Here is a 23,163-nt window from a genome sequence, read left to right as displayed (position 1 = left end):
CTTGTGAATTTAAGCCCCAGTCCTGCCAAGCTGCCACTGATGGGCCCTTGAGCAAGACCCTGAGCACTGAGTGATACTAATAGAACGGCCTCAAGGAGCAGCAAGGAGGCTCCATCTAATAAAAAGTGTGTGTTAATGTAGTGAATGATGATAATGAACCTACAAACATAGAAATTCAACACATGGAAACAGACCTCCAGACCTTTTATCTCCTTAACGTGTCATGAAATAATGAGGAAACAGGCCACAAAACTGCTAATCAGTGAACTGTCCAATTACTTTTGATGTTGTTTTTGTTTTATGCACCATTCTGTGTAAAATCAAGAGAAAATCCCTGGAATTAAGCAGTTTCTGGAATATTCGAACCAGAAAACCATCTGGAACCAACAACCATACCATTGTCAAAGTCACTAACATCATATTTCTCCCCCCAATCTGATGCTTGATGTGAACATTAACTAAATCGCATTACTTGTGATTAAAAAAAATTTGAATAATAATAATAAAAATTTACTGGACTGGGAGGATCAAGGTTTAGTTTGACCAAAAAATACCAAAACCAGTCAATAGATATACAGTTTTAATGACTTTCCACTACTCAAACCTTAAAATAGAATAACCAGTTTGGGAAGCAACGTTATAAGCTGTTACTGGCATTGATTTTGGAACAGCTCTCCTACTGGTGTGTTAGAGTATTGCTGAAGAAAGCCAACCATTTGACTCAGTGTGTACTGCACAACTAGATTCTGCTCAGTGTTGAGGGCAATTGCAGCTCCACTGCGAATGGGAGCGCCGTTGCGATCGATGCAGCAGTATGCGTTCCACATGTACTCTGGGATATTGACACGTTGGACATTATTCTTGATGATCCAGTTGTCGACAGATGGAATGGCACCAACCAGCACGTAGGCCTTGTCGCACTGAGCGCTGAACATCTTAGCCAGGTTGGACTCATGATTAGCCCAAGCATTCTGGTTTAGTTTTGGGTTCTGAGGCACCACGTTCGTGAGGGTGAATGTGGCATTACGACTTGGCACTAGGTTAACAGAAGAGGGTAAAGTCACAAAACGACCATAGACATAGCATAACATTTTCAAAATCTGTTTGATTTTTTTTTTTTTTTAACTGTGTAAGGTTACCAATGATATAACAAGGAACAAGGTAGTGTGGATAATTCTCATTGAGTTCTACTAAAATTTCCAACTAAAGCCACAATCAAAACAAAAAGTGGGAGCCAATAAATAATAAAGGAATATAATAAGGGGTAGGTTGCACACAGGAAGTCTGGTTTCTTAAAACCACTACATCATCATTCAACAATAAATTGTAATCAGTACATACCTGCATGGTGTCCATTGGGATTGAGGTGGCCACGGTCAAACCCTGATTTAGTGTAATCCTCATTCAGAGCCTGTCTGTCACCCTGGTAGATACCTGGGTAGTCCTGTCCCAGCCAATAGCCATCTCTCATTTCCCCTGCCCAGTTCTGATTAACCAACTGGAAGAAAAAAAACACACGAGTAATACGTTAAGTAAATTGCATCTACACAAAAGACCAGCAGATTCTACTGTAAAAATAAATATGTAGTAAACATTCATTCTTTCTTTTTCTAAAACCTGTCATCATGCTACCGTGCTTCGGAGGACAATAAGAATTTTGTTAGCAGTGTATAGTTACTGTATATAAAAGAAAATATATTTTACCCAAATGTTAATACAATACTCAGTACAAGTATGTTCTTGTACACATCCTGTATCTTTCAGCCTCCATCCCTCACCTGGGGCTCTACAAACCAGCGCGTCTCTCTGCCTCCCCCGTTGCTGGGCTCAAAAATGTACGCCGAGTAGACAGCAATGCGGTGGTGTGTGTCATACAGCGTGGCAAAATGAAACCGGTTCTGGAAACGCTGGCAGAGTCGGGCAGCACCAGGCGTGTCGGATCCCCATTTGGGCACTATCCCTTTGTAGAAGTACTTTATGCAGTCAGGCTCGTCATTGAAGTCAGACACGACATCACCGTGGGTTAGTCCCAGGACGGAACCCACGACAAGGACACACAAAAAACCACCGGACAACATGAATGAGCGATTGCAAAGTTCAAAGTCTAGTCAGCTCTGTTCTTTGCAGTTTGGCAGCAACTACACACTTTCTACACTTTCTCCTCTTCTTATATCAACTTTCTTATCTTTAAGCATTATTTTTAACATTATCAATGTTTTGGCATGGGAAAGGAGCAAACATTTGGATGTGGGTGTGGGTAAATAAATAAAACACGGGTACAGTACACTGCAGAAATATTGTAGATAGTTTACAACTGAAGAAAAAAAATCATAATTACATTGTCCGTTTGAAATCTAAAGGAAATAAGTGTTCCATTAACAACTGAAACTGATCAACCTGGTGGATATATTACGAACGGTCTTGGACTCGAGCAAAGGCGTGATTGAATACACATCCTGATATACATGTCAGATCCACAAAGGTTAAGCAAATAGTTTGACATGTGCTGCTTTCCCAGCAGTCTTTATCTGTGGAAACAGCTACACAAGCCTGACTTCATGTTACTCTCAGCACACGCAGCAGAAGTTTCCAAGAAGAAAAATCTTAATATTTAGACAATTGAATGTGAACTAGAAAAACAAGGTAAACGGAACATATATATTTTTTCATTATCTGCCTTTGTTTGGTGTACAGCCTTAATCGAATTGCTATTTGCACGGCAGTCTGGAAAAACCAGTTTGGACTAAATTTTTTTTAAAAACAGCTGGAATATATTGTCTACCTTGACCCCAGTTTAAGATATATAAATCTATTTTACCAAAATATGTTTAAATCCTTGCTAGCCACGTGTGATTTTCTCACACAGTAAATGTGACACTTTGATAAAGTTGCTGGATAGATAAAAGCCAGAGCTACGGTCCATTGCGAAACTATTGGAACTATAAGGCCAATTCGTTTGTTTTTGCTGTAGACTGAATACATTTGGGTGATGAATATGAGAAAAGAGTTTAGAATTTCTTGGTATTTATGTGTAGACATGTTAAACGACATGGAACATAGCACATTAAGTTTCAGACCACCCAATTTGTAGGTGAGCAAAAAATATCGGAACACGTGACTGATTTCTTGTTGCCCAGGTGTGCCCTGTTAGATTGATTGTTTAAACAATTAATAGCTCTGAACATCTACTCTTGGGTTTGAGCCTTCAGTTTCACCTGTGAAGACTGCGTCTGTTGTTAAAAAGGATAAACCAACATGCAGATCAGAGAGCTGTCTATGGGAGAAAAGCAAGCCATTTTGAAGCTGAGAAAAGAGGGAAAATCAATCAGAGGCATTAAATAAACATTGGGTATAGCCGATACAACAATCTGGAATGTGCTGAAAACGAAAGAAATCACTGGTGTACTGAGGAACAGACAGTAAATGCGTCGTCCAAGGAAAACAACAACAGCTGATGACAAACATTGCGAGAGCTGTAAAGTTCAACCCAAAAACAACAGTCAGTGACATCACCAACAACCTCCACAGAGCAGGGGTGAAGGTATCGAAGAATACTTCGAGAGCAGAAATATAGAGGCCATACCACAAGATGCAAACTGCTCATCAGCAGTAATAATCAGAAAGCCAGATTGGAATTCACAAAGAAAGACAGAGACGAGCCACAAAAGTTCTGGAACCAAGATAAACCTCTAACAAAAGTTCTTAAAGGCCAAAGTGTGGCGAATGAAAGGATCTGCTCATGATCCAAAACATACAAGCTCATCTGTGAAACATGGTGGAGGTAGTGTCGTGGCTTGGGTTTGCATGGCTGCTTCTGGAACATTCTTACTAATCTTTAATGATGATGGAACTCATGATGGTAGCAGCAGAATGAATTCAGAAGTTTACAGGAACATTCTGTCTGACAATTTACAGAGAAACGCATCCAAATTAATCATGCAGCAAGACAACGATCCAAAACACACTGCCACCTCAACAAAGGACTTCATCCGGGAGAAAAGTGGAAGGTTTTAGACTGGCCAAGTCAATCACCAGACCTTAACCCCACTGAGGAGCATTTCACCTCCTGAAGAGGAGACTGAAAGGAGAAACCCCCCGAAACAAACAACAAACTGTGGTAAAAGTGTTATTTACTTTAATTTACTACAAGACTTATCTGTTTCTATACTTTTGCTTGCCTTAAAATTGGGTGGTCTGATACAAAAGGTTCTATGTTTTATGTTTAACACATCTGGATGTAAACACCAGGAAATAAAAGCTGAAATCCTAAACTCTCGTCTCATATCCATCTTTTAATCTCAAACCCAAATGTCTTTGGTGTACAGCACATACACATGAATTGGCCTTGTGTTCCAATAGTTTCAGAGAGGACTGTGAATGGACATGACATGGCCCGCGTACACACTCTGAAAGACAATAATAGTTTTCAAATGTTTAAATGCCATCTATTGTATATTTTTCGTAAGTTATGATGATGTTATTTGTATTATTCTACTGAAATGCCTTCTTTTATAATATCCCTATTCTATTCAGATCTGATATTTTTCATTCTTCTCTGATGTAGCCTAGGGTCTATTCTAATGTCTAATATTATATTATAATATTGCACCACTTATTCTATCCTGATGTCATCTATATTATTCCATTGCCATATATTCTACTGTAATGTATCCTGCTCTATATTGATTATTAATAATAATGATTATTATAATGGTTATTACAGGCCTAATGATTATTCTCTTTCAGTGTCTTGCATTATGACGTCACCTAATGTATTCTTATATCACATTTTCCATTCGCTTCTGGTCTCTTCTACGTATATTCTCTATTGTAACGTCTGCTGACGTTCTATTATGACATCCACTTTCTATTCTCTTGTTGCTCAACCTGCATTACTTTGTTTTGGCCACTAGATGGAGACATTTTCCCCCCACATTTGTTCTGTGTTAATTATCGCCTCCTGTGTTGATTAGTCAGACATCCCAACTCTCCAGCTCTCCAAGTTCCGGGAGTCTCCCGGATTTTAATAGCGGTTCCCTGACACCCGCAAATTATATACAATATCCCGGAAATCGATTACAAAACGCACTTCATTAATAACTAGCTGGCTAACACATAACTAGCTGGCTAACACATAACTAGCTGGCTAACTGTTAGCTATCCATACAACTTACAAGCTTGTCCTCCTCAGTCTTCTCTACTCCTATGATTCTGTTCATCCTTCTGTCTCTTTTTCCTCTTCAAATATTGTAGGATGTAGGATCTCTGTGTGAACATTTTGACTAACGTTAAAATCGTTTATGGACACGTAGCAATGGCACATACACACAATTTTGGTGTGTGAGTTAGCTTGCAAACTTGTGTATGTTTGCAATTCATTGGCTTAATAATTATTCAAAACCTAAATTCATCAAAACCTGCAAACAATAAGCAATTTCATGGGCTGAGACAGCTACGATATCCTACCCCAAATACAAAGTGGTAGATCTAAACGTCGAAGAGAGCATCTGAACGCTGTGTGGCCAGTGAAGCCATCTCCCTGAGATGAGTTTTTGCAGGTTGGGATGTCTGGATTAGTCATCGTGTTCACCCGTGATCTGCCATTTTTACACTCTGTTTTTGTGTTCGGTTCTTACCTCAGTCCTGAGGACTATCCCACAACACAGGATCTTTTTAGCTGCATAGATCGCCATGGCAACTTACTCTACACGGCTAGCCTGGCGTCACATCTCCTTGAGGAAGACGTGGAGCTTGGTGCTCGTGTCGTGAAATGATCTCTACAGCACGATAGATAGGGTTTCAATTAATTTTTAGATGAAAGAAACAGATTCTCTAAAACCAGGATTCTGTATCTGTTTACGCTCCTTGAGTTTGAGTCTCACATCACAACTTCCACCTGCTGAAGTCATGCACTGAGTGTACCATCGAAGGTGTGCATTGCTTTGTTTGTTTGTTTTTTTTGTTTTTTTGTTTTTTTTGCAACTAGCACCTGCCAACTACACACTGTAGGGGATGCAGAGTACCTAAGGGTTAGGGTTAGAGTTAGAGTTAGCTTAGAGAAGCCCTGTGGGAGCACGAATCTGACCCAGTGAACAGGAAGTCAGCACTGAGTGCTCCAGCCCAATGGCCTGGGTCAGTTCACCGTTTTGAGCTTGATATGAATGCTGACTTACTTATGAAGACTTGGAGATGATGGAGCCACCTGGATCAGAAGAATCTTCAATTAAAGGGCAGCCCTGATGGTTGTTCAGGGCTCAAATCATCAGAGCACACTGTGACAAACAAAAGCACACAGCCAAAGAGGACAGAAAGCCCATAAACATTTAGACAAGGAGCTTACTTACCATGTTGTTCTCTAGAATTCATGTTCTGCAGGTCTTTATAGTTGGTAAAGTTGGTTCCGGTCCACTAATCTGATTGGGTGAGCGGCGTTCTGAGAGTGCTTTTCTTTACTTTAACAGCACTGTGTGTATCACTCCACACTCCTCATCTGTGTTCACCACAGAAAAAAAAACCCCGTCCTAGTTCAAAGCGGTTACTACAGTAGAGTTAGTGACATTATCAGTGGACATGGCAAACCATACTTTTGAGATACTTTTTAAAAAATATATAAACTCGTCAACTGAAGATAAAAAGGAAGAAAGCATCCATCTGAAATCCCCACCTCCGATATTCCCATTTAACTTCAGTCCCATCTCTTCTACACTTTTGTGGTCCACCTCCAGCTTCTGTTTATGAGGATAATGTTGTGTATCTATCTAAAATATGATGGGCTCTTCAGAGCTGGATCACTTAACAGGGCTTCACCCCCTGTGATTTCTGTGAGCCGGTTGGTTCACTTTATCTCTGAAGGCATTCCCCTCCTTGGAGCGGTGCACATCAGGTTTTCTGGTTTTCAAATGGGTACCCTTCCTCACTCTTCCTCACTCTTCCTCACCTGTGTTTTGCCGATTGAACCCCATCACAAACATGTAAGCCTAACACTACCCAAAACCATACAGGCATCCTCAGTGACTAAGGCTGTTAATGCACAGTTAATGCGCGCTCAGTATTACTGGCTACGTATGGGTTTCATATGGCTAGTTTGTTATGGTGCGGTGTGAATATTAAGACACGTGCATCCTCATGTAGCCAGCTGTGTGTGAACTTATTGTGAAAGAATCCGACCGTAGAAGCACCCGAGAAAGTAAAACGATATGAAATACACTACAGTGCAATAAATACAAGCGTGTTTGGTATCCTGTGATGGACTGGTCTCCCATCCAGGGTATATTCCATTCTTATGCCCAGTGTTCGCAGGATAGGCGCCGGATCCACCGTGCCCCTGTCCAGGATAAACCAGTTACTGAAGACGGATAATTAATAAAATAAGCATGCAAAAAAAAAAAAAATACATCACTGTGTATGATATTAGAAAATGTGTCAAAATTAAACATTAAACAGACAATGATGCGAATTACTTCCAATTCCTCTGGATATGATGGATATGATGAGGATAAAAGATGCAAAAGTCATATTTAGGTGAGTCAATCACATTTTGCGAGTGGCTTGCTTTAGCACATAACGTGCTAATTATTTTGTGAGAAGTCTTGAGATTGAGTCACGGATTTATAAGCGCATGCTTTGACTACAGCACCTTCCATTCTTTCACGACCCAAAGATAATATCTGTGCTTATCACTGTCATCATGCTTTATTTACTACTGCGGTACTGAATAGTTAAAAAGTAAAAAAATAAAAAAAGGTCCTAAAATGAAGGAATATCTCAGATGTTTATATGCTTAACAGTAGTAAAGGTGTTCATGCTGTATGGTGAACACTAGATGGCAGAAGAGTAGAAGAATTTCAGTAAGAAACTTAAAACTGATTTTAGTTCAACAGACATTTTGGGGAGAAATTTTCAGCAGATAAATGATAAAGTAATAAAAAAAAGTGACCGGATCAGCGATGGCAGGACTGTAGTGGAAGATGATATCATTTATGTCAAAATGATTTTTAAAAATATAATTTAAATAAATAAATAAATAAATAAATAAATAAATAAATAAATAAATAAAAATAATTCTTCATTCAGTTGAACCCTTTAGCCTCACAGAGTGGGTCACCATTTAAATTCCACTCTCTTGCAAATGCACGTATTAATATGACTGTAATTACTGAATAATTGATAGTAAATAATATCATTTAATATGATAATTGAATAATAAGGAGTTTAAGAGACGAACAGAATTATTATTATTGTTGTTTGTTTGTTCAGTCTAATTGCTCGTAACTGCTAGTTTCACACACTCTGAGGGTTTTTTTTTTTTTTTTGTCTTTTTTTGGCATGCTTTTTGCATGTAAGGGTGCAGACGTTCATCATTTAATGTATTTTTATACACGTTAGACTCTAACTCAAGAATTCTAGTGTTCATACTGTGTCTCGGAGTGAAGTCGATGCTGGCTGCAGTTGCATATTACTCGGTCACTAGGAGAATACGGTTCAACACGAAACACCTCAAAATAATAAGGTGTGCCAAAATACCCTGCTGAGATTTTTGGACTGCCCTAATACACACACTCTGTGGAAGAAGAAGAAGAAGAAGAAGAAGAAGAAGAAGAAGAAGCAGAAAAAAAAAGACTAAAACTAGAGCACCTTAAAACTCCGCTCTTCTCCTGTTATGGATATATAAAGTAAATGCATTCCAAATTTATTCATACATTATATTTATGCATGACTACCCCCCACCCTCTCTCCACACACCCCATCCACTTACAGTAATCTATCACCCCGGCATCATCCGCCATGCAAGCAGGCCCGCCGAGTTACCATGGCAACCGCCTCAGGCCTAGCTCCGTTCCTATTGGCTGGGAGTCAGAGCCTGTCTGCTGGATGTGGTAATTGGCTTGGGGTCTCCAATCACGCTTCAACATACACACAGACACACGTGTGTTTACACACACACACACACACACACACACACACACACACACACAAACTCAGAGTTGCCACATGATGATTCCAGGCAGCCAGAGACATATATGGTGTGAGATTGAGCCCAAGGTAATGATCTGATTTTGGTGCATGTCTGAGAGAGAGAGAGAGAGAGAGAGAGAGAGAGAGAGAGAGAGAGAGAGAGAGAGAGAGAGAGTGTGTGTGTGTGTGTGTGTGTGTGTGTGTGTGTGTGTGTGTGTTGGGAAGTGAGATACTGGGGTTGTGGTGTGAGGATTTTTGGACATAATGTAATGTGTCCAGGAATGGAGGAATGGAGGAATTCACAAAAACAAGAAATGTGCAAAAAAAAAAAAAAGAAAGAAAGAAAGAAAATAAATAAATAAATAAATAAATAAATAAATATAGATATTCATTACTACAGAGCTGGAATGGAATCATTTCCAATGCACTCTTTCAGAAGAAAAAAAAAAAAAAAAGATAGCAGTATACACATGTCCTTGTCACTGGGCTGGACCCATAACCACGTGGTTTAGATTAAAGACCAAAGATTAAAGCTTTAAAGGTACATCAGGTCCTTCACACACACACAATAATGTACCTTACATTATTTCTAAAGCTATAATGATACATACTAAAGGAACAAAACGTGTACTCTTGACAGTACCAGCCCAGCGATAAGGAAAAGTACCGTTTATTTCCGTACTATAAAAGTACTTTTATTTCTTAAAGTGTATAGAGCATATTCTGAATGACTAATTGATGTGTACATGTCTTTGTACATCAGTGTACTATACAGTACATACGATAAAAACCTGTACGAGCCATTATAATAAACATCTCACCTTGCTGAGATTGTCAGACATTTCCACATCCTTAAGCCCCGTTCTGGAATAATAACATCAGGCACAACTCAGGAACGATGACATCTGTTTCACAATGGCAGAGATGAAAAGGAGATGGCATTATTTCAGAGGGAGAAACATGTGACACCAGCTGACAACATGCCGCTTGCCAAGTATTTCAGTTCCAAAGCGTTTCGAGCTTAAAGCAAAAGCCATGAATCAATCAATTAAATGTGATCGATTAAAGGGACAACGACAATAGCCTAAGCTCAAGCTCATTCCTTTTCTCCGTGGTATTTTATTATTTTCACTTTTTTTTTTCTTTTTCTGAATATTGACTTGAAATAAATCCGTTCACATTCTCTGGCAGAGAAACATCTCTGCATAGTCAAGCAGCAAGAAAGCAAGAAAGAAAGAAAGAAAGAAAGAAATGAAGAAGGAAAGAAAAAAGAAAGGAAAAAGGAAAGAAAGTAAAAAGGAAGGAAAGAAAGAAAGAAGGACAGAAAGAAAGAAAGGAAGAAAGGAAGAAAGGAAAGAAAGAAAGAAAGAAGGAAATGAAGGACAAAGGAAAGAAAGAAAGAAAGAAAGAAAGAAAGAAGGAAATGAAGGACAAAGGAAAGAAAGAAAGAAAGAAAGAAAGAAAACGAAAGGAAGAAAGAAAGAAAAAGAAAGAAAGAAAGAAAATGAAAGGAAGAAAGAAAGACAGAAAGAAAGAAAGAAAGAAATAAAGAAAGAAAGAAATGAAGAAGGAAAGAAAAAAGAAAGGAAAAAGGAAAGAAAGTAAAAAGGAAGGAAAGAAAGGAAGAACGAGAAGGAAAGAAAGAAGGAAATGAAGGACAAAGGAAAGAAAGAAAGAAAACGAAAGGAAGAAAGAAAGAAAGAAAGAAATGAAGAAAGACAGAAATAAAGAAAGGAAGAAAGAAAGACAGAGAGAAAGAAAGAATCAAAGAAAGAAAGAAAGACAGACAGAAAGAAAAAAAAGGACAACAAGGAACAGGAAAAATGGAACAAAACGGAAAAACAAAGCCTGTCTCTGTCTTTGACTGATTTCACCTGGGATGTTTAGCCATACAACAGGCTTCTGATAGTGAGTGAGTGTGTGTGTGTGTGTGTGTGTGTGTGTGTGTGTGTGTGTGTGTGTGTGTGTGTGTGTGTGAGTGTGTGTGTGTGTGTGAGAGAGAGAGAGAGAGAGAGAGAGAGAGAGAGAGAGAGAGAGAGAGAGAGAGAGAGAGAGAGACTATATGGACTATATTCATCATTTACCAATTAAAAAATATTTATTTCAGATATTTTCTAGCCCGACACATACACTTTTAAGTCTTAAGTAAGTACTGAAGTTTCTGTGGAACTTTAGAAATGACTCTAATCGGACACGACGGCGAGAAGCAGCCGATAAACACCTTCTACTGTACATTTACTCACTCAAACACGTCACTTCGTTCAAGATATGAATACAATCAGATCACATGACCGTTTCCCACAGTAAAGGCCAACAAGCTAACAAGCTTCATGTCTACTAACCACAGAGCACTTCCGCATGGCCTCGGCCACAGAGCGGAATACAGGACTACTTCCTCCTTTCTGCTCAAACACCAGGTCACGTCCGCATGTATAAGGGTATTTTTTCAAACGGTTTTCACCTGTCTTTTTTTAAAAAAAAAATAAAAAAATAAATACATTCCTGTCCACGCGAACATTGCACGGCAATAGTGCGTCATAAAACGTTACGTCAAACACGTCAGGAATAACGCGAGTAGCACGGAGAAAGAAGCACGTTTTCAGATATATCCGTACGCATGCGGACGCGGGCCTGCGTGCAAAGCGAGGATTCTGTGAAAGGGAAAGAAGAACTACTTTCTGTGTGTAAATCTGCTGTGAAGCTAAGGCATCAATCACAACATGCAAAAGCTCCGGCTGTATTTTCATTGCTTTCGCCGTCAAGACAACAAAGAGTCAGTGCAAAATCGTTAAACAAGAAGTACTCAAAAGGGTCGGTATAAGGAAGAGAACCGACGGAGAAAATGAAACATTTCTACTCGTGTGATATCGTGTCCACAGTAAAGCCGTGACCCATGATCTGATCTAGTGGTTTAAACAGTTTGGGAAAATACAAAAATAGAAACGACCCGACAGATTTTTTTTTTTTTTTTTTATAATCCAGGAAGCTTAGTTTTCACATTTTAATGTATATGAAGTCGTAACATTTTCCAGGAATCATATGGCAAGTACGTTCCATTCGAAAATAAGAGAGCAAAAGGTTTATGTACAGCAAAAGTGTCTCCCAACTTAAAGCTTGTGGGCTGAAACAAAAAGGAAAAGAAAAAAGCAGACGGTTCTTTCAGGTAGGCCACAGATGGACGGGACTTTGGGTTCAAGATCGCCTCAGCACAAAGTCACATACACATGCTGGCATCCCAGTAATACTCGACTGGGTTTATTTCCTTTTTTTTTCTTCTTCTTCTTCTTTTTTTTTTCTTTCTTTTTTTTTTTTATTTAATTTTTTTTTTAAGCACACTGCAATTACACACTCCCAGAACACAAAGCAGACTTACAGATAGGAAAGAGCTCATTGTACAAAAACGAGGCGCTATAGTTTCGTCTCAGAACTGGCTTTCAGTTTGTCCAGAAAATAGTAAAAATTGGGAAAAAAAAAAAAATGAATAAAGAATCGAAGGGAAATACGGTGTCGTTACGGTGAAGCTCCCAAAAGTCCTGCGCCTTTCCAATATGTCTCACAGTTCCACAAAAAGTGTCGTACATACAGTACATACACACAGACGCAACGTCCCCCCAAGAGGGTCACGAACACATTATTGCGAATTAAGTGTGCTTTCATAGGTTGTTGTTTTGTTGTTGTTCCCCGCCCCCACCCCTCGCCCATTCTTAAAAGTTTCATTTTTAAAACAGTATCACAACATGCATCCAAAGTAATAATGTGTAAAAAAAAAAAAAAAAAAAAAAAAAAAACGGACATTAAGGCCCTGTTTTTAAAACAAGGCTGGACGTAATTCATTACTATACACCCTGACGAACACACAGAGAGAATATCTTAGATTGGCTTTTTCGGAAGGAGAGAAAAAGAAATAAGTAAATAAAAGCAGGAGGGAGGAGTTGGAGGGATGGACGGACGGACGATTAGCAGAAAGTTCGAATGTTTTTGACCTAAAGTACCCCCTCCAAGCTGAATGTCATGCACCTCAGACCTCCTTGAGCTTAAAGGGTATCCGTTCAAAGAAAACACCGACGTTTTGCGTGTTAAAAATAGACTCGTATCTCCCAGGCAAATCCAAGCGAGTCTCTTAAGACTGCAGGCCAGCACAGTTCTTCTAATCGACCTTCGATCTGAGGGTGATGTCTTGAGCTCCATAAGGTGCACCTCAGAAGGCGCTGAATAAAACATTGATGTGTAGATCTCTCTGGAGCTGTAATGAGCTCTTCTCTTTATAGTCTGAATAAGACCTGGTGGCTAAATCTGGTCACGTGACTTGCTGGTGTCTACCTCTCACAGTGGACTGCAGAGAGTTGGCGGCACGACAGCTGAAAAATAGTATTAGCGGTGCTTCACGAACCAAAAGCGACTATGGAGATCTCGTGGCGTTTTCCTCATCAGCAGTCAGTCGATGCGTTTTTTTTGTTGAGTCTTTTTCTCCGACGAGAACACTCAGAGTCTCTTGCCGTTCAAGTGCCCTCTTGAGCCACACGTTAAAACGGACTCTTCAGCGATGAGTCGCTCAGCGCCTCTTGACTAAGCACCGCTAAATAAACGTGTGCATCGATTGAAATCACTCCCTAGTCATATAGCTGGAGAAAATGATTAGGGAGATGTGGGAAAGTGTATTTAGGACTGAATAAACAGGAGGCACGTCTGCTGTGCACCAGAAATGAAGGAGGAACCTGTTCTCTCCATGAGCGGTTATGGACGGTTGCAAATTCCCTGCAGGACCGACGCAGTGTGGATTGTTCTTTCATGCGAATCGAGCGTCTCTTTCAATCTGCCGTGTTGGTTTGTCATGATGAGGCTGTGGAGGCAGAGGCTGGGCGGCCGCAACCCAACGTGTAATGAAGATTAATTCAGCATGATGTAAGCAGAGGCTTTTTCCTTTAGTTGCCGCAGACACAGGTGACAACTCCAGCTCCCTGTAGAGGAGAGGTCACGGTGCATAACTTTACACTTTACAGTACACGAAACAACATTATACAGTCATCTAATGTAGAACAGCGATGCATCAATAATTATACTGGGCTGATACTTGTACTGGTGGGGGGGGGGCCTCTGATATGAGCATTAAATAGCGTTTGGTACTACGTGACGTAAACTTCAATGTTTTATTTTATTTCAATTCGATTTTATTTGTATAGCGCTTTTTACAACGGGCATTGTCTCAAAGCAGCTTTACAGAAATATACAAAGACGGGATACAGATTTTAAGTGAGTGAATTTATCCCTGTTGAGGAAAAACTCCCTAAGATGTTAAGAGGAAGAAACCTTGAGAGGAACCAGACTCAGAAGGGAACCCGTCCTCATCTGGGTAAAAGAACCTAGTGTACGTTCTCGTGTAATGAACGTCTGGCACGAAATGACCGCGATCTGGATGTTTTTCACGAGTACAAGTAACTTCTTATGCCATTTAATTAAAGCGAGCGCTCACGTGAGAGCGCAGAGGAGTATCGGCGAGCGTCGTCATTAAAGACGAGTGCATCGTGCGCACACGAAGGTATTGAAGCGAGTGAGCACTTCGGTTCGAGTCGTGTGCGATTGTAAACGGGGTTAACATTTAAATAGCATAACGTCTTAAAGCATAAAACTCAATGCTACCAGCACACAGCATAACACAGCTAAAAACACACACACAGCGGACACCCCTGATCGCTTAATACTAAGTACGTTTCACATTTCGGAATATATATATATATATATATCAGTATATCACATGCTTGTAATAACGGTATTGATGCATCTCTATTTTAAATTGATGGTACAGTACTATATTTATTCTCGATGATGGAGATGATAGCTTTACCCTCTGGAGGTTCTGCCATAGGTGGACTTAGACAGTACATGTGATATCCTCGATCGCAGTCATCACAGAATAAAAGCTGATCCTGTAAACCAGGAGTTTGTAAACACAGATAGAATTAAAAAATCGATATTCAGGGTACGCCAAGCCGTGCGGACGCGTTAAGAGATAATAAAAAGAGTGAAAAGTGAGCAGGTGGACAGTAACTGACGTCGTTCTCGGAGGTGCCACACAGGCTGCAGGACTTGCACTCGATGCACTGCCAGCGGTAAGTCCTCACTGCTGCCGTCATGTTGACTGTGAACTGCAGGCAGGACGGGTGGCCTGGACAGAGGAAAAAAAATAAATCCATGTTTGATATATCTTTTGGAAGATGTGCAGTCGAAGGACGCGTTGAAGCCGTTCCGGTCGCTCACCAAAACTCCTTCAAATTTCCTTCACATTTCTATACGTCCTACCGACTGCAGGTGACCTTTGTGGTTTATATCATTACGGGATTGTTTGTACAATTGTTCGTTAGCAGTTTTAAAGTGTTAAAACTGACATATCTTTGCAGCTCCTTCTACACTTATGCTTCTACAACTCCACAACCTTCACGCTGAAAGTTTTCGAGATGTCACCTACAGTACAGCATCGCCCACTTGGAATATACATCCCAGAGCCTGGTTATAAACAAACACAGCTTTAATGTGCACAACTATATATGAAGGTCGTCGTGAAATATACAGTGCCTTACAGAATTATCGCCACATTTACGTTTAATAGATTAAAAAGGATGACACACGGGGTGAAAAAAGTTTTCTCTATTCAGTTCAGACAACAAGCTTGAGAGACTGAGATGGTCATCAGGAAATATTGTGGATTTTGTGTTTCTTTAACCATTTGTGTATTGATTTGGCTCCACAGCTTGGTGAAAGTGGTATATAACGTAGTGTATATGTCCAAGTCTGAAGCTTATCGTTTTGGGCTGAAATACAGTATACTGAAACCTGGAAGGATTCATGATGCTGTCAATCTTCACGAGAGCCCCTGGACCACCAGCCAGCCACAAAACAGCTCCAAAGCATCACTGGATCTACCTTCATCTTCTACAGTGGGGGTATCAGGTGCGTTTACTTTTATCCACTCACCAAACATGTTGATGGTGTGCGTTTCAGTTTCATCTGACAGCAACACATGATACCAGTTGTGGTTCTCATGACATGGTGAAGTTCAGCCTCTGCATGTTGGTTCTTGAGATGTTCTCAGGAACGGCTTCTTTTTCTTTCTTTTTTTTCCTAATGCTTTCAAACAGCGTGTTATGAAAGTACAGTTTAACAGTTGATTTTGAGACTCTACAAGCCGTTACATATAAACTGTGCGATTCTACTGTGATCTTTAGGCTTGTTTTTTTCTCCTTCACCACCACCTCCTTCTCCTCAGTGTCTGGGGGGCTGTGTGCAAATTTGTCCAGCTCCTCAAATATTTCCAACTTTGTCCGACATGTCAAACTTTTTTTTGGTTATGAAATAAGTCTACCTTCTCCTCAGACAATCAGTCTTGCATGCGAGTCGGTGTAAGTTCTTTAGACTACAGAGACGACAAGGACCACATTTTGAAAATAACACGTTACAGTACAGTAGCACCTTATCCTTATTTTCAAACCGGGGAAAATCTGCATAATCTCTGTAGCCTAAAGAGCTTACAGCGTAAACACTCGGTGCAGTAGTTTCATATATATGTATGTAGTATATGAGTTTTATGTTAAAGTATGTGTATTTGAGAATTTGTCTTCGCACCTGATCGTCCGCAGTCTGCACAGGAGATAAGATCCTCTGGGCAGCCCGTCTTCTTCGAGCCTCCGAGGCAGAAGTCACAGTAGCCGTTGGGGATGACCGAGCCATCTGCTGCTTTTTTGGCTGTAGTATGACAGAAAAAGGGGGGGGCAAAAATTAGTACACAAGAAGTCAGACTCAGCCCTCATGTCTGTTTGGGTCGAAATGAGCCTCCAGAATGTTAAAGACATGAATCTTCATGTCTAATAGATGAATTTAAGGGCGTACTGTATATTTAGATTATAAAGATACCTGCTGGGTGAAATGTAAGTACGTCAAAAAAAAGACCAGTGATTAAAAACGTGTGAAAGAAACAACGAGAAAAAACGAGCTGTTGTCACATCACCGTCTGTCATTTCCACTCCCCTGCCATCAGGCTTCTTCTCTTTTAATAGAGATGTCTTTATATTGCTAATAAGTTATATTGCTTAATTTACAACTCTATTAATAATGACCAAAAAAAAGGACAAATCCCGGGCCAAAGTAGTGAACCTCGACAAATCCTCGCTTTGCTTCGTGTAAGGAAATGAAAGACAACAAGAGGGGAGCCGAGTAGTGAGTTTTCTCTCGCGTGCGAGCGTTCGTTACTGAGGCTTAGACTTTCACTGCACTGCTCGCTCACTGTACGAGCATGTAGAGGGGGAAGGGATGAGTTTCTCTACGCCGGGAGGCCGGCGGCTCTGTTAAATATTGTCACAGGAACAGAGGGGATGCTGGGAGCTGAGAGACAGGTACGCCACAGGAGGTTACTATGTTATATCATTAACAAGGAAGACAAGTTAGTTGGCAGCTTTCACACCCAGCTACTTACACACTGGCTTCACACGATCACAGCTGAACGCTTCGGTCGGTCTCCCAGAGGGGAGAAGTGAAGAGCAATTGCACGAGCGGCTTAAAGCGGCTAAATATGAGAACAAAAACAGCGCTTAGGTGCACTAATAGATAATATGTGGATGGGATTGCTGTGCTCCTCCAGAGAATAGCTAATGTTCAGACATCAGCTCTCATGCACACACACACACACACACACACACACACACAAACACACATGCACACACACTGCCGGATGATTTGGAGAGCTTGGGTTCTCTCCAGTGAGGTCATTAATCCACCCCCATCCCCTGAGATTCTAACATCGGAGTGAAGTAAGTGTGTGTGTGTGTGTGTGTGTGTGTTGGGGAGGTGGGGGGACTGTTGCAGCATTTCTTTTTTAAAATTCCATGAGTCTGTTCTGCTCTCTAATCCCCAGAGAGAGAGAGAGAGAGAGAGAGAGAGAGAGAGACTCTGATCAGGATGAAAGAAAGACAGGACTGGTCCGGTGCAGTATTAAAAAGCTGTGATCCATATGTGCTGCATGGACCCCACACTCTATAAAGTTTGTACACTAGACCATGGGTCACTTCTCAAAATAGACAAATAGAACGAGCAGAAAGGCGTAGGACTCGGCGCGGCCATGGTGCTGTCCAGGGTCCTGAAACATGTCATACTATGGGCTGTATTCAGAGTTGAGTTAAGCGTGCAAAGTGAGTATTTTAAAGGTGCAAAACTTCTTTTTTTTTTTTAAATTCCATACTCGTACAGATAACCTTTATCTGTAGAACATGATAGAATAAAAAACAATGAGTTAATCAGTGGCATTTAGAATAATGTATTAAGCCGCTGAGGAAAGCTGTTTAGAAAACTGGAATGCTTGTTTGTGTTTGTTTGTGCTTCGTGTCAGTCATTTTATAGACACTATACAGGACACCTAAGATCTTGGAGGCAGAACTTCTTTGTTAGTGGGCGGGAATCATTCAAATGTCAAACCCACTTAACCCTTAGAGACCCTAAAAAAACGCACCTAATGCACTTTTAATTTAAAAATTGCACATATTAGTATTCACACTGCTGATGTAACTAAAGTGACTTAAGTGCTATTAAGAAGTTGCGTTCAAACTGCACATGCAGAATGGAGTTTACTTAAAGCGCACCTATTATGGTTTTGAAACGTGCCTAATGTTGTGTTAAAGGTCTCACAGAACAGATTTACATGCATCCGAGGACAAAAAACACTTTAACGTGCTCATAATTTAAACTACAGCATTACCTAGTGTCAAAAACGACTCGTTAAATGATCCGTTCTAAAGGATTCATTCTAAACTCCTCCTTTCAGAGAGCATACTCTGATCTGATTGGTCAGATATCCCAGTCTATTGTGATTGATCTACCGCTGACTGTCAGTGAGCAGCCGATGAAGACCAGAGGCGGGCTTTTTGTTACAAACCTATGTAAGTTAGTACAGGAATCACTAACAACTCGTTTCAGCTGTTCAGAATCGGTTCCTTCTCTTGGGAGTCGATAACTCTGTTTGTCACGCACTTTTAAAATTTTTGGAATTTTGCAGATGTTTTAACATTCACAAACAGCTCTATAACATGCTATATGTAAGGTAATAATTGAAAAAAAAAAAACATAATAGGTGCACTATAAAACAGAAATGTGTCTCATTTTCACACAATTCTGACCTTGGATATAAGTGCACTTTTCTTTTGTGTGATAGCAGCTCAAGTGAGGAAGTCTAGCATCACTATCTGTCAATTCTCACACTGAAATGTATGTTTTAGACTGTAAATGCACTCAACAGTCCTTACAGGATTTTGTGGAGGTTTTTTTTGCGATTGTTGCGGCCAAAAATGTTCGACTTTGCTGCATTTATTTATTTATTTTCAAAAATTCGCAATTCAACTTGCGGAGTTTTTTGTGCTTTTTTTTTTGCGGAAAACTACTTAAATTTGCTTTGCGCGGTCTTTCACGGTGAAAGACCTTTTAGCTGTACTCGTGTTCGACGCACGTGAATCGAAGAGGGGTTTTTCAGTGAACGTGCGTCGTGATCTTGGCACATGACGTGTCTCGGCCCAAACCTGGGGAAAATCTGCGGTCATTTTAAACGGAGTTTAAAAGCTTGATTTTGCGTTCATTTCTGTGATCGCAAAATCTTGTAGGGACTGACTCAAAAAAACTATTGAATGGCATTCAAAGCCAATATTAAATAAATAAATGTAGCACTATTCATTATTTAACAGTATGGTCCCTTTAAAGTCCAGGAAAATCAATGGAGACTCATCTACTCATTCTGAGGACCAATTTGTTATGGATAAAGTTATCAATTAACTCAGATGTTAGCTGTAAGTGTAGCAGATGAGTGCTCGGTCAGTTTGTCCTTCGAACCATGGCCATGTTTTCATTACAGGTCAGCATATCCAATTTACAAAAACATTAGCATTATTTTATTCATTCAAAAACTCAAAAAAGCTAATTAAAAGTGTAATTACAATTTCATGACCTGGATTTAATACGGTATCTCATAGCTACATTAATTTGTGTACTGTGACATAAAAAAATAATAAACTGCAAAATATTAGGATGTGCTGGATCAAGTGCTGTTTTATAAGCAGTTGAATAATGAGAATGGAAGACATGTTGTTAAATTTAACTACAGTTGCATTGATTTGCATGTTGATAATTAAGGATTGTTCATCCATCCATCCATCCATCCATCTATATATTGGCAATACACAAGACTTTTATTAGATGTTTATTTCTATGCTTGCTAAATTAGCAAGCTCATACATATATTATCATATTAGTCCATCCATCCATCCATCCATCTTCTATACCGGTTATCCTTCCTTCAGGGTCATGGGGAAACCTGAAGCCTATCCCATTGGGCACAAGGCGGGGTACACCCTGGACAGGATGCCAATCCATCGCAGGGCACACTCACATACACACTCATTCATACACTACTTTGGACATGCCAATCAGCCTACCATGCATGTCTTTGGACTGGGGGAGGAAACCAGAGTACCCGGAGGAAACCCCTGCAGCACAGGGAGAACATGCAAACTCCACACACACAGGGCCACGGTGGGAATCGAACCCCCAACCCTGGAGGTGTGAAGGGAACGTGCTAACCACTAAGCCACCGTGTTCCCATTATCATATTAGTCTTTTTTTTTAAATGAATTTTCCCTTTCTAAATTGTGTCTTGCTTTCATGTTACACTACATTTCATGTTACAGTAAATGGGGGGGAGGGGGGGTGCAATTTCCATCTTCGGTCCACATTTGGGATTTTTTTTCCCAGTTTCAAAGGCAGCCGCTTGTGATTAAAGGCAGAGGGCTAAACTCTATTGAAAAAGCCCGGCCCTGAAGCCCCTGCTCAAGAAAAATCTGGAAGGCAATTTGCATAATCTGAATGGTGCATCCAGAAAAAAAAAAAAAAAAACCCTTAAGCACCAGTGTAACCCAACCCTGAATATAACTACCTTTACCTGCATAAATATTGGCGTATTACTCTGAATACAACCCTATACAGTTAACAGTTAAAGAAACAGATCAGCAGAAGTAAAGAGTTTAGCCACCATTAGTAACAGACGCTTTAATACACTAAGATAAACTGTTCCATTACTGCAGAGAAGTGACTCACACATGTATTTTGTATTATTTCTTTTATTCAGGCACATAATGTGATACTGCAGTCTGCGAGCCTGTAAAATAACAAAAAATATTGCTGCTATTAGACAGCCTGTAATGTTTCCATTTCTATATATTATATTTTGGCATCTACGGCATGTTTAGAAGAAAATGCTTGTTCTGTAATGCGAACAGTACATACAGTGTGTATATTTACGACTGAAAATACACACTGACATTGGGTATAACACGAAGAGCAGAGGAAGTCTGCATTTGAAGCATGATGATTCATAAAGTGAGATGCTGAAGTGCAGGGGGCAGGTTTGGTGGATATGGAAAGTGTGTGGAGGGAAGCGAAGCAGTGAGAGACAGAAAAGGGTTGCAGCACACGGTAAATAAGAAAGTGAGCAAATCTCCATGGCACTCTCGCTGAAAGCAGAGCATCTAATGTCTATAATTAGAGCAGCAGGCAAGTGCTGAATGTTGAATGATTGTAAACCTGTGTACTGATGTACTGTACTTGTATACCCATGTACAGTATTAGGCTAAAAATTCGACAGCGCTATGAATCTGTCATTCCTCTTTCTCGTTCACTCTAACCGAGCCATAAATACGGTAAGATCTGCACCGTCTCTGGTACGTACACGACATTAAAATGGCGTAAAAAAAAAAACAACATTACAAAAGGAACAAAGGAACACATGTGCAGGGAACGCATGCAAAACAAATGATCTGCATTACTGAACAAATGTGTTGGAATTCCTCAAAGGCAAAAAACACAATTTATCACCAATCTTGAAGGAATTTTTTCGTGGAAAAGAAGAGCTTGTGGAAATCTATTCTTTTGTCCTGCTGTCATTTATTTCAACTGCAGACTGTGCACACTATCCCCACGGAGCAGCAGCGGGCGCATGCGTGTGCACTCGCGCACACACACACACACACACACACACACACACCGATTCTCTTTCTCGGCTTTTTATTTCTACAGGAAGTCTTGCAAAATGATTCAGCACACACACACACACACACACACACACACACACACACACATATATATATATATATATATATATATATATATATATATATATATATATATATATATATACACACACACACACATATATAGAGAGATAGATATATGGGCATACATATACATGTATTTATTTATTTGTGTGTGTGTGTGTGTGTGTGTGTGCGTATATATATATATATTTATATATATATACACACATGCATACACATACACACACACACACACACACACACACACACACACATATATATATATATATATATATATATATATATATATATACCTAAGTGAAAAGCTTTTTAATGGATAAATGCCTGTGGCTCTAAAGTCTGCAAGGTAAATTCCGAGAAAGCCAAAATAAAAAAATGGAGGAATAGACAGATTCCACGTGTTTCTGTAGTCCATGATCCTTCCCATCTCTCTGTTTCTCTCCATATCCCAGTGCTGCACTTACACTTTGTCCAATTACAAGGAGAACACAGGCAGAACAGCACACTTCATAGCTTTCAAGTGTGTCTGTAACCCCATGGGAATTAAAAAAAAACAAAAAAAACCGGAGACAGCGAAAGACATTCGTAAAACAGCCCCCTCCTTCCATCTCAACTCTCTCTGACTCTGACTGGCTGGTTCTTTCTGTCTCTCTCTCTCTGTCAGCAAAACGGTTTCGGAGGAACTAAATCAGATTCTGGTCAGATCAGGCTGTCCCTAGCTGGTCGATAAGGTCTTATTGAATTAGCACTTCCACAGGAATTACCCACAACCACCTGTTCCTCTGCCCCGTGCCATATACTCAATATAAACTCGCACACAGTCGCATTGCGGCCATTAACCAAGACCAACAAAAAGGCCACAGTGCAGCACTGCTCTCTATCTGAAGTGTATCACGAGACCCACAACCCAGAGTACAGCGACCTGAAAAGTGCAGAAAATACAGCAGCAGTTCCCTGTACATGCACCTGAAGCTAAGGTTTTACAGTATGTTTTAAATGATTTTTATCTTTTACAGCTCATTACGAGATATTCATCCAAACAGGTCATTGCGTCAATTTGAGGTTTTAAATG

General features: G+C 40.1%; 2 protein-coding genes across 2 annotated transcripts in view; both read right to left on the bottom strand.

Annotated features, from left to right (window-relative positions):
* Positions 1 to 563: 563 nt before the first annotated feature.
* si:dkey-243k1.3 (endonuclease domain-containing 1 protein-like) lies at positions 564 to 2,154 on the bottom strand. The gene is made up of 3 exons (XM_017491746.3): positions 1,779 to 2,154; positions 1,342 to 1,498; positions 564 to 1,036 (listed from the first exon to the last, which is right to left on the bottom strand). The coding sequence occupies exons 1-3, from the start codon at positions 2,076 to 2,078 to the stop codon at positions 648 to 650; spliced, it is 846 nt and encodes a 281-aa protein (XP_017347235.1). The 5' UTR covers positions 2,079 to 2,154; the 3' UTR covers positions 564 to 647.
* A 9,585-nt stretch (positions 2,155 to 11,739) lies between these two features.
* dpf1 (double PHD fingers 1) overlaps positions 11,740 to 23,163 on the bottom strand; it is a 40,553-nt gene continuing 29,129 nt past the window's right edge. The window contains exons 9-12 of the mRNA XM_017491747.3: positions 16,573 to 16,692; positions 15,006 to 15,118; positions 14,798 to 14,879; positions 11,740 to 13,913 (exon numbers count right to left, since the gene is read on the bottom strand). Coding sequence (XP_017347236.1) covers positions 13,843 to 13,913; positions 14,798 to 14,879; positions 15,006 to 15,118; positions 16,573 to 16,692 — 386 coding nt within the window. The 3' untranslated portion in view covers positions 11,740 to 13,842. The remainder of the gene's footprint in view (positions 13,914 to 14,797; positions 14,880 to 15,005; positions 15,119 to 16,572; positions 16,693 to 23,163) is intronic.

The sequence above is a fragment of the Ictalurus punctatus genome, chromosome 17, assembly GCF_001660625.3.
Source record: "Ictalurus punctatus breed USDA103 chromosome 17, Coco_2.0, whole genome shotgun sequence".
Classification (NCBI taxonomy): domain Eukaryota; kingdom Metazoa; phylum Chordata; class Actinopteri; order Siluriformes; family Ictaluridae; genus Ictalurus; species Ictalurus punctatus.
The sequence above is the reverse complement of the archived record's forward strand: the minus strand, read 5'-3'. Positions and strand labels throughout refer to the sequence as shown.

What these genes read in the sequence shown, in the direction of transcription:
- si:dkey-243k1.3 (XM_017491746.3), bottom strand. Translation starts at nt 2,078, where the DNA reads ATGTTGTCCGGTGGTTTTTTGTGTGTCCTTGTCGTGGGTTCCGTCCTG. An exon ending in GCTGGTTTGTAGAGCCCCAG is followed by an intron (nt 1,499 to 1,778) that starts GTGAGGGATGGA and finishes TTTTTCTTCCAG; the next exon opens with TTGGTTAATCAGAACTGGGC. An exon ending in TCCCAATGGACACCATGCAG is followed by an intron (nt 1,037 to 1,341) that starts GTATGTACTGAT and finishes CTGTTAACCTAG; the next exon opens with TGCCAAGTCGTAATGCCACA.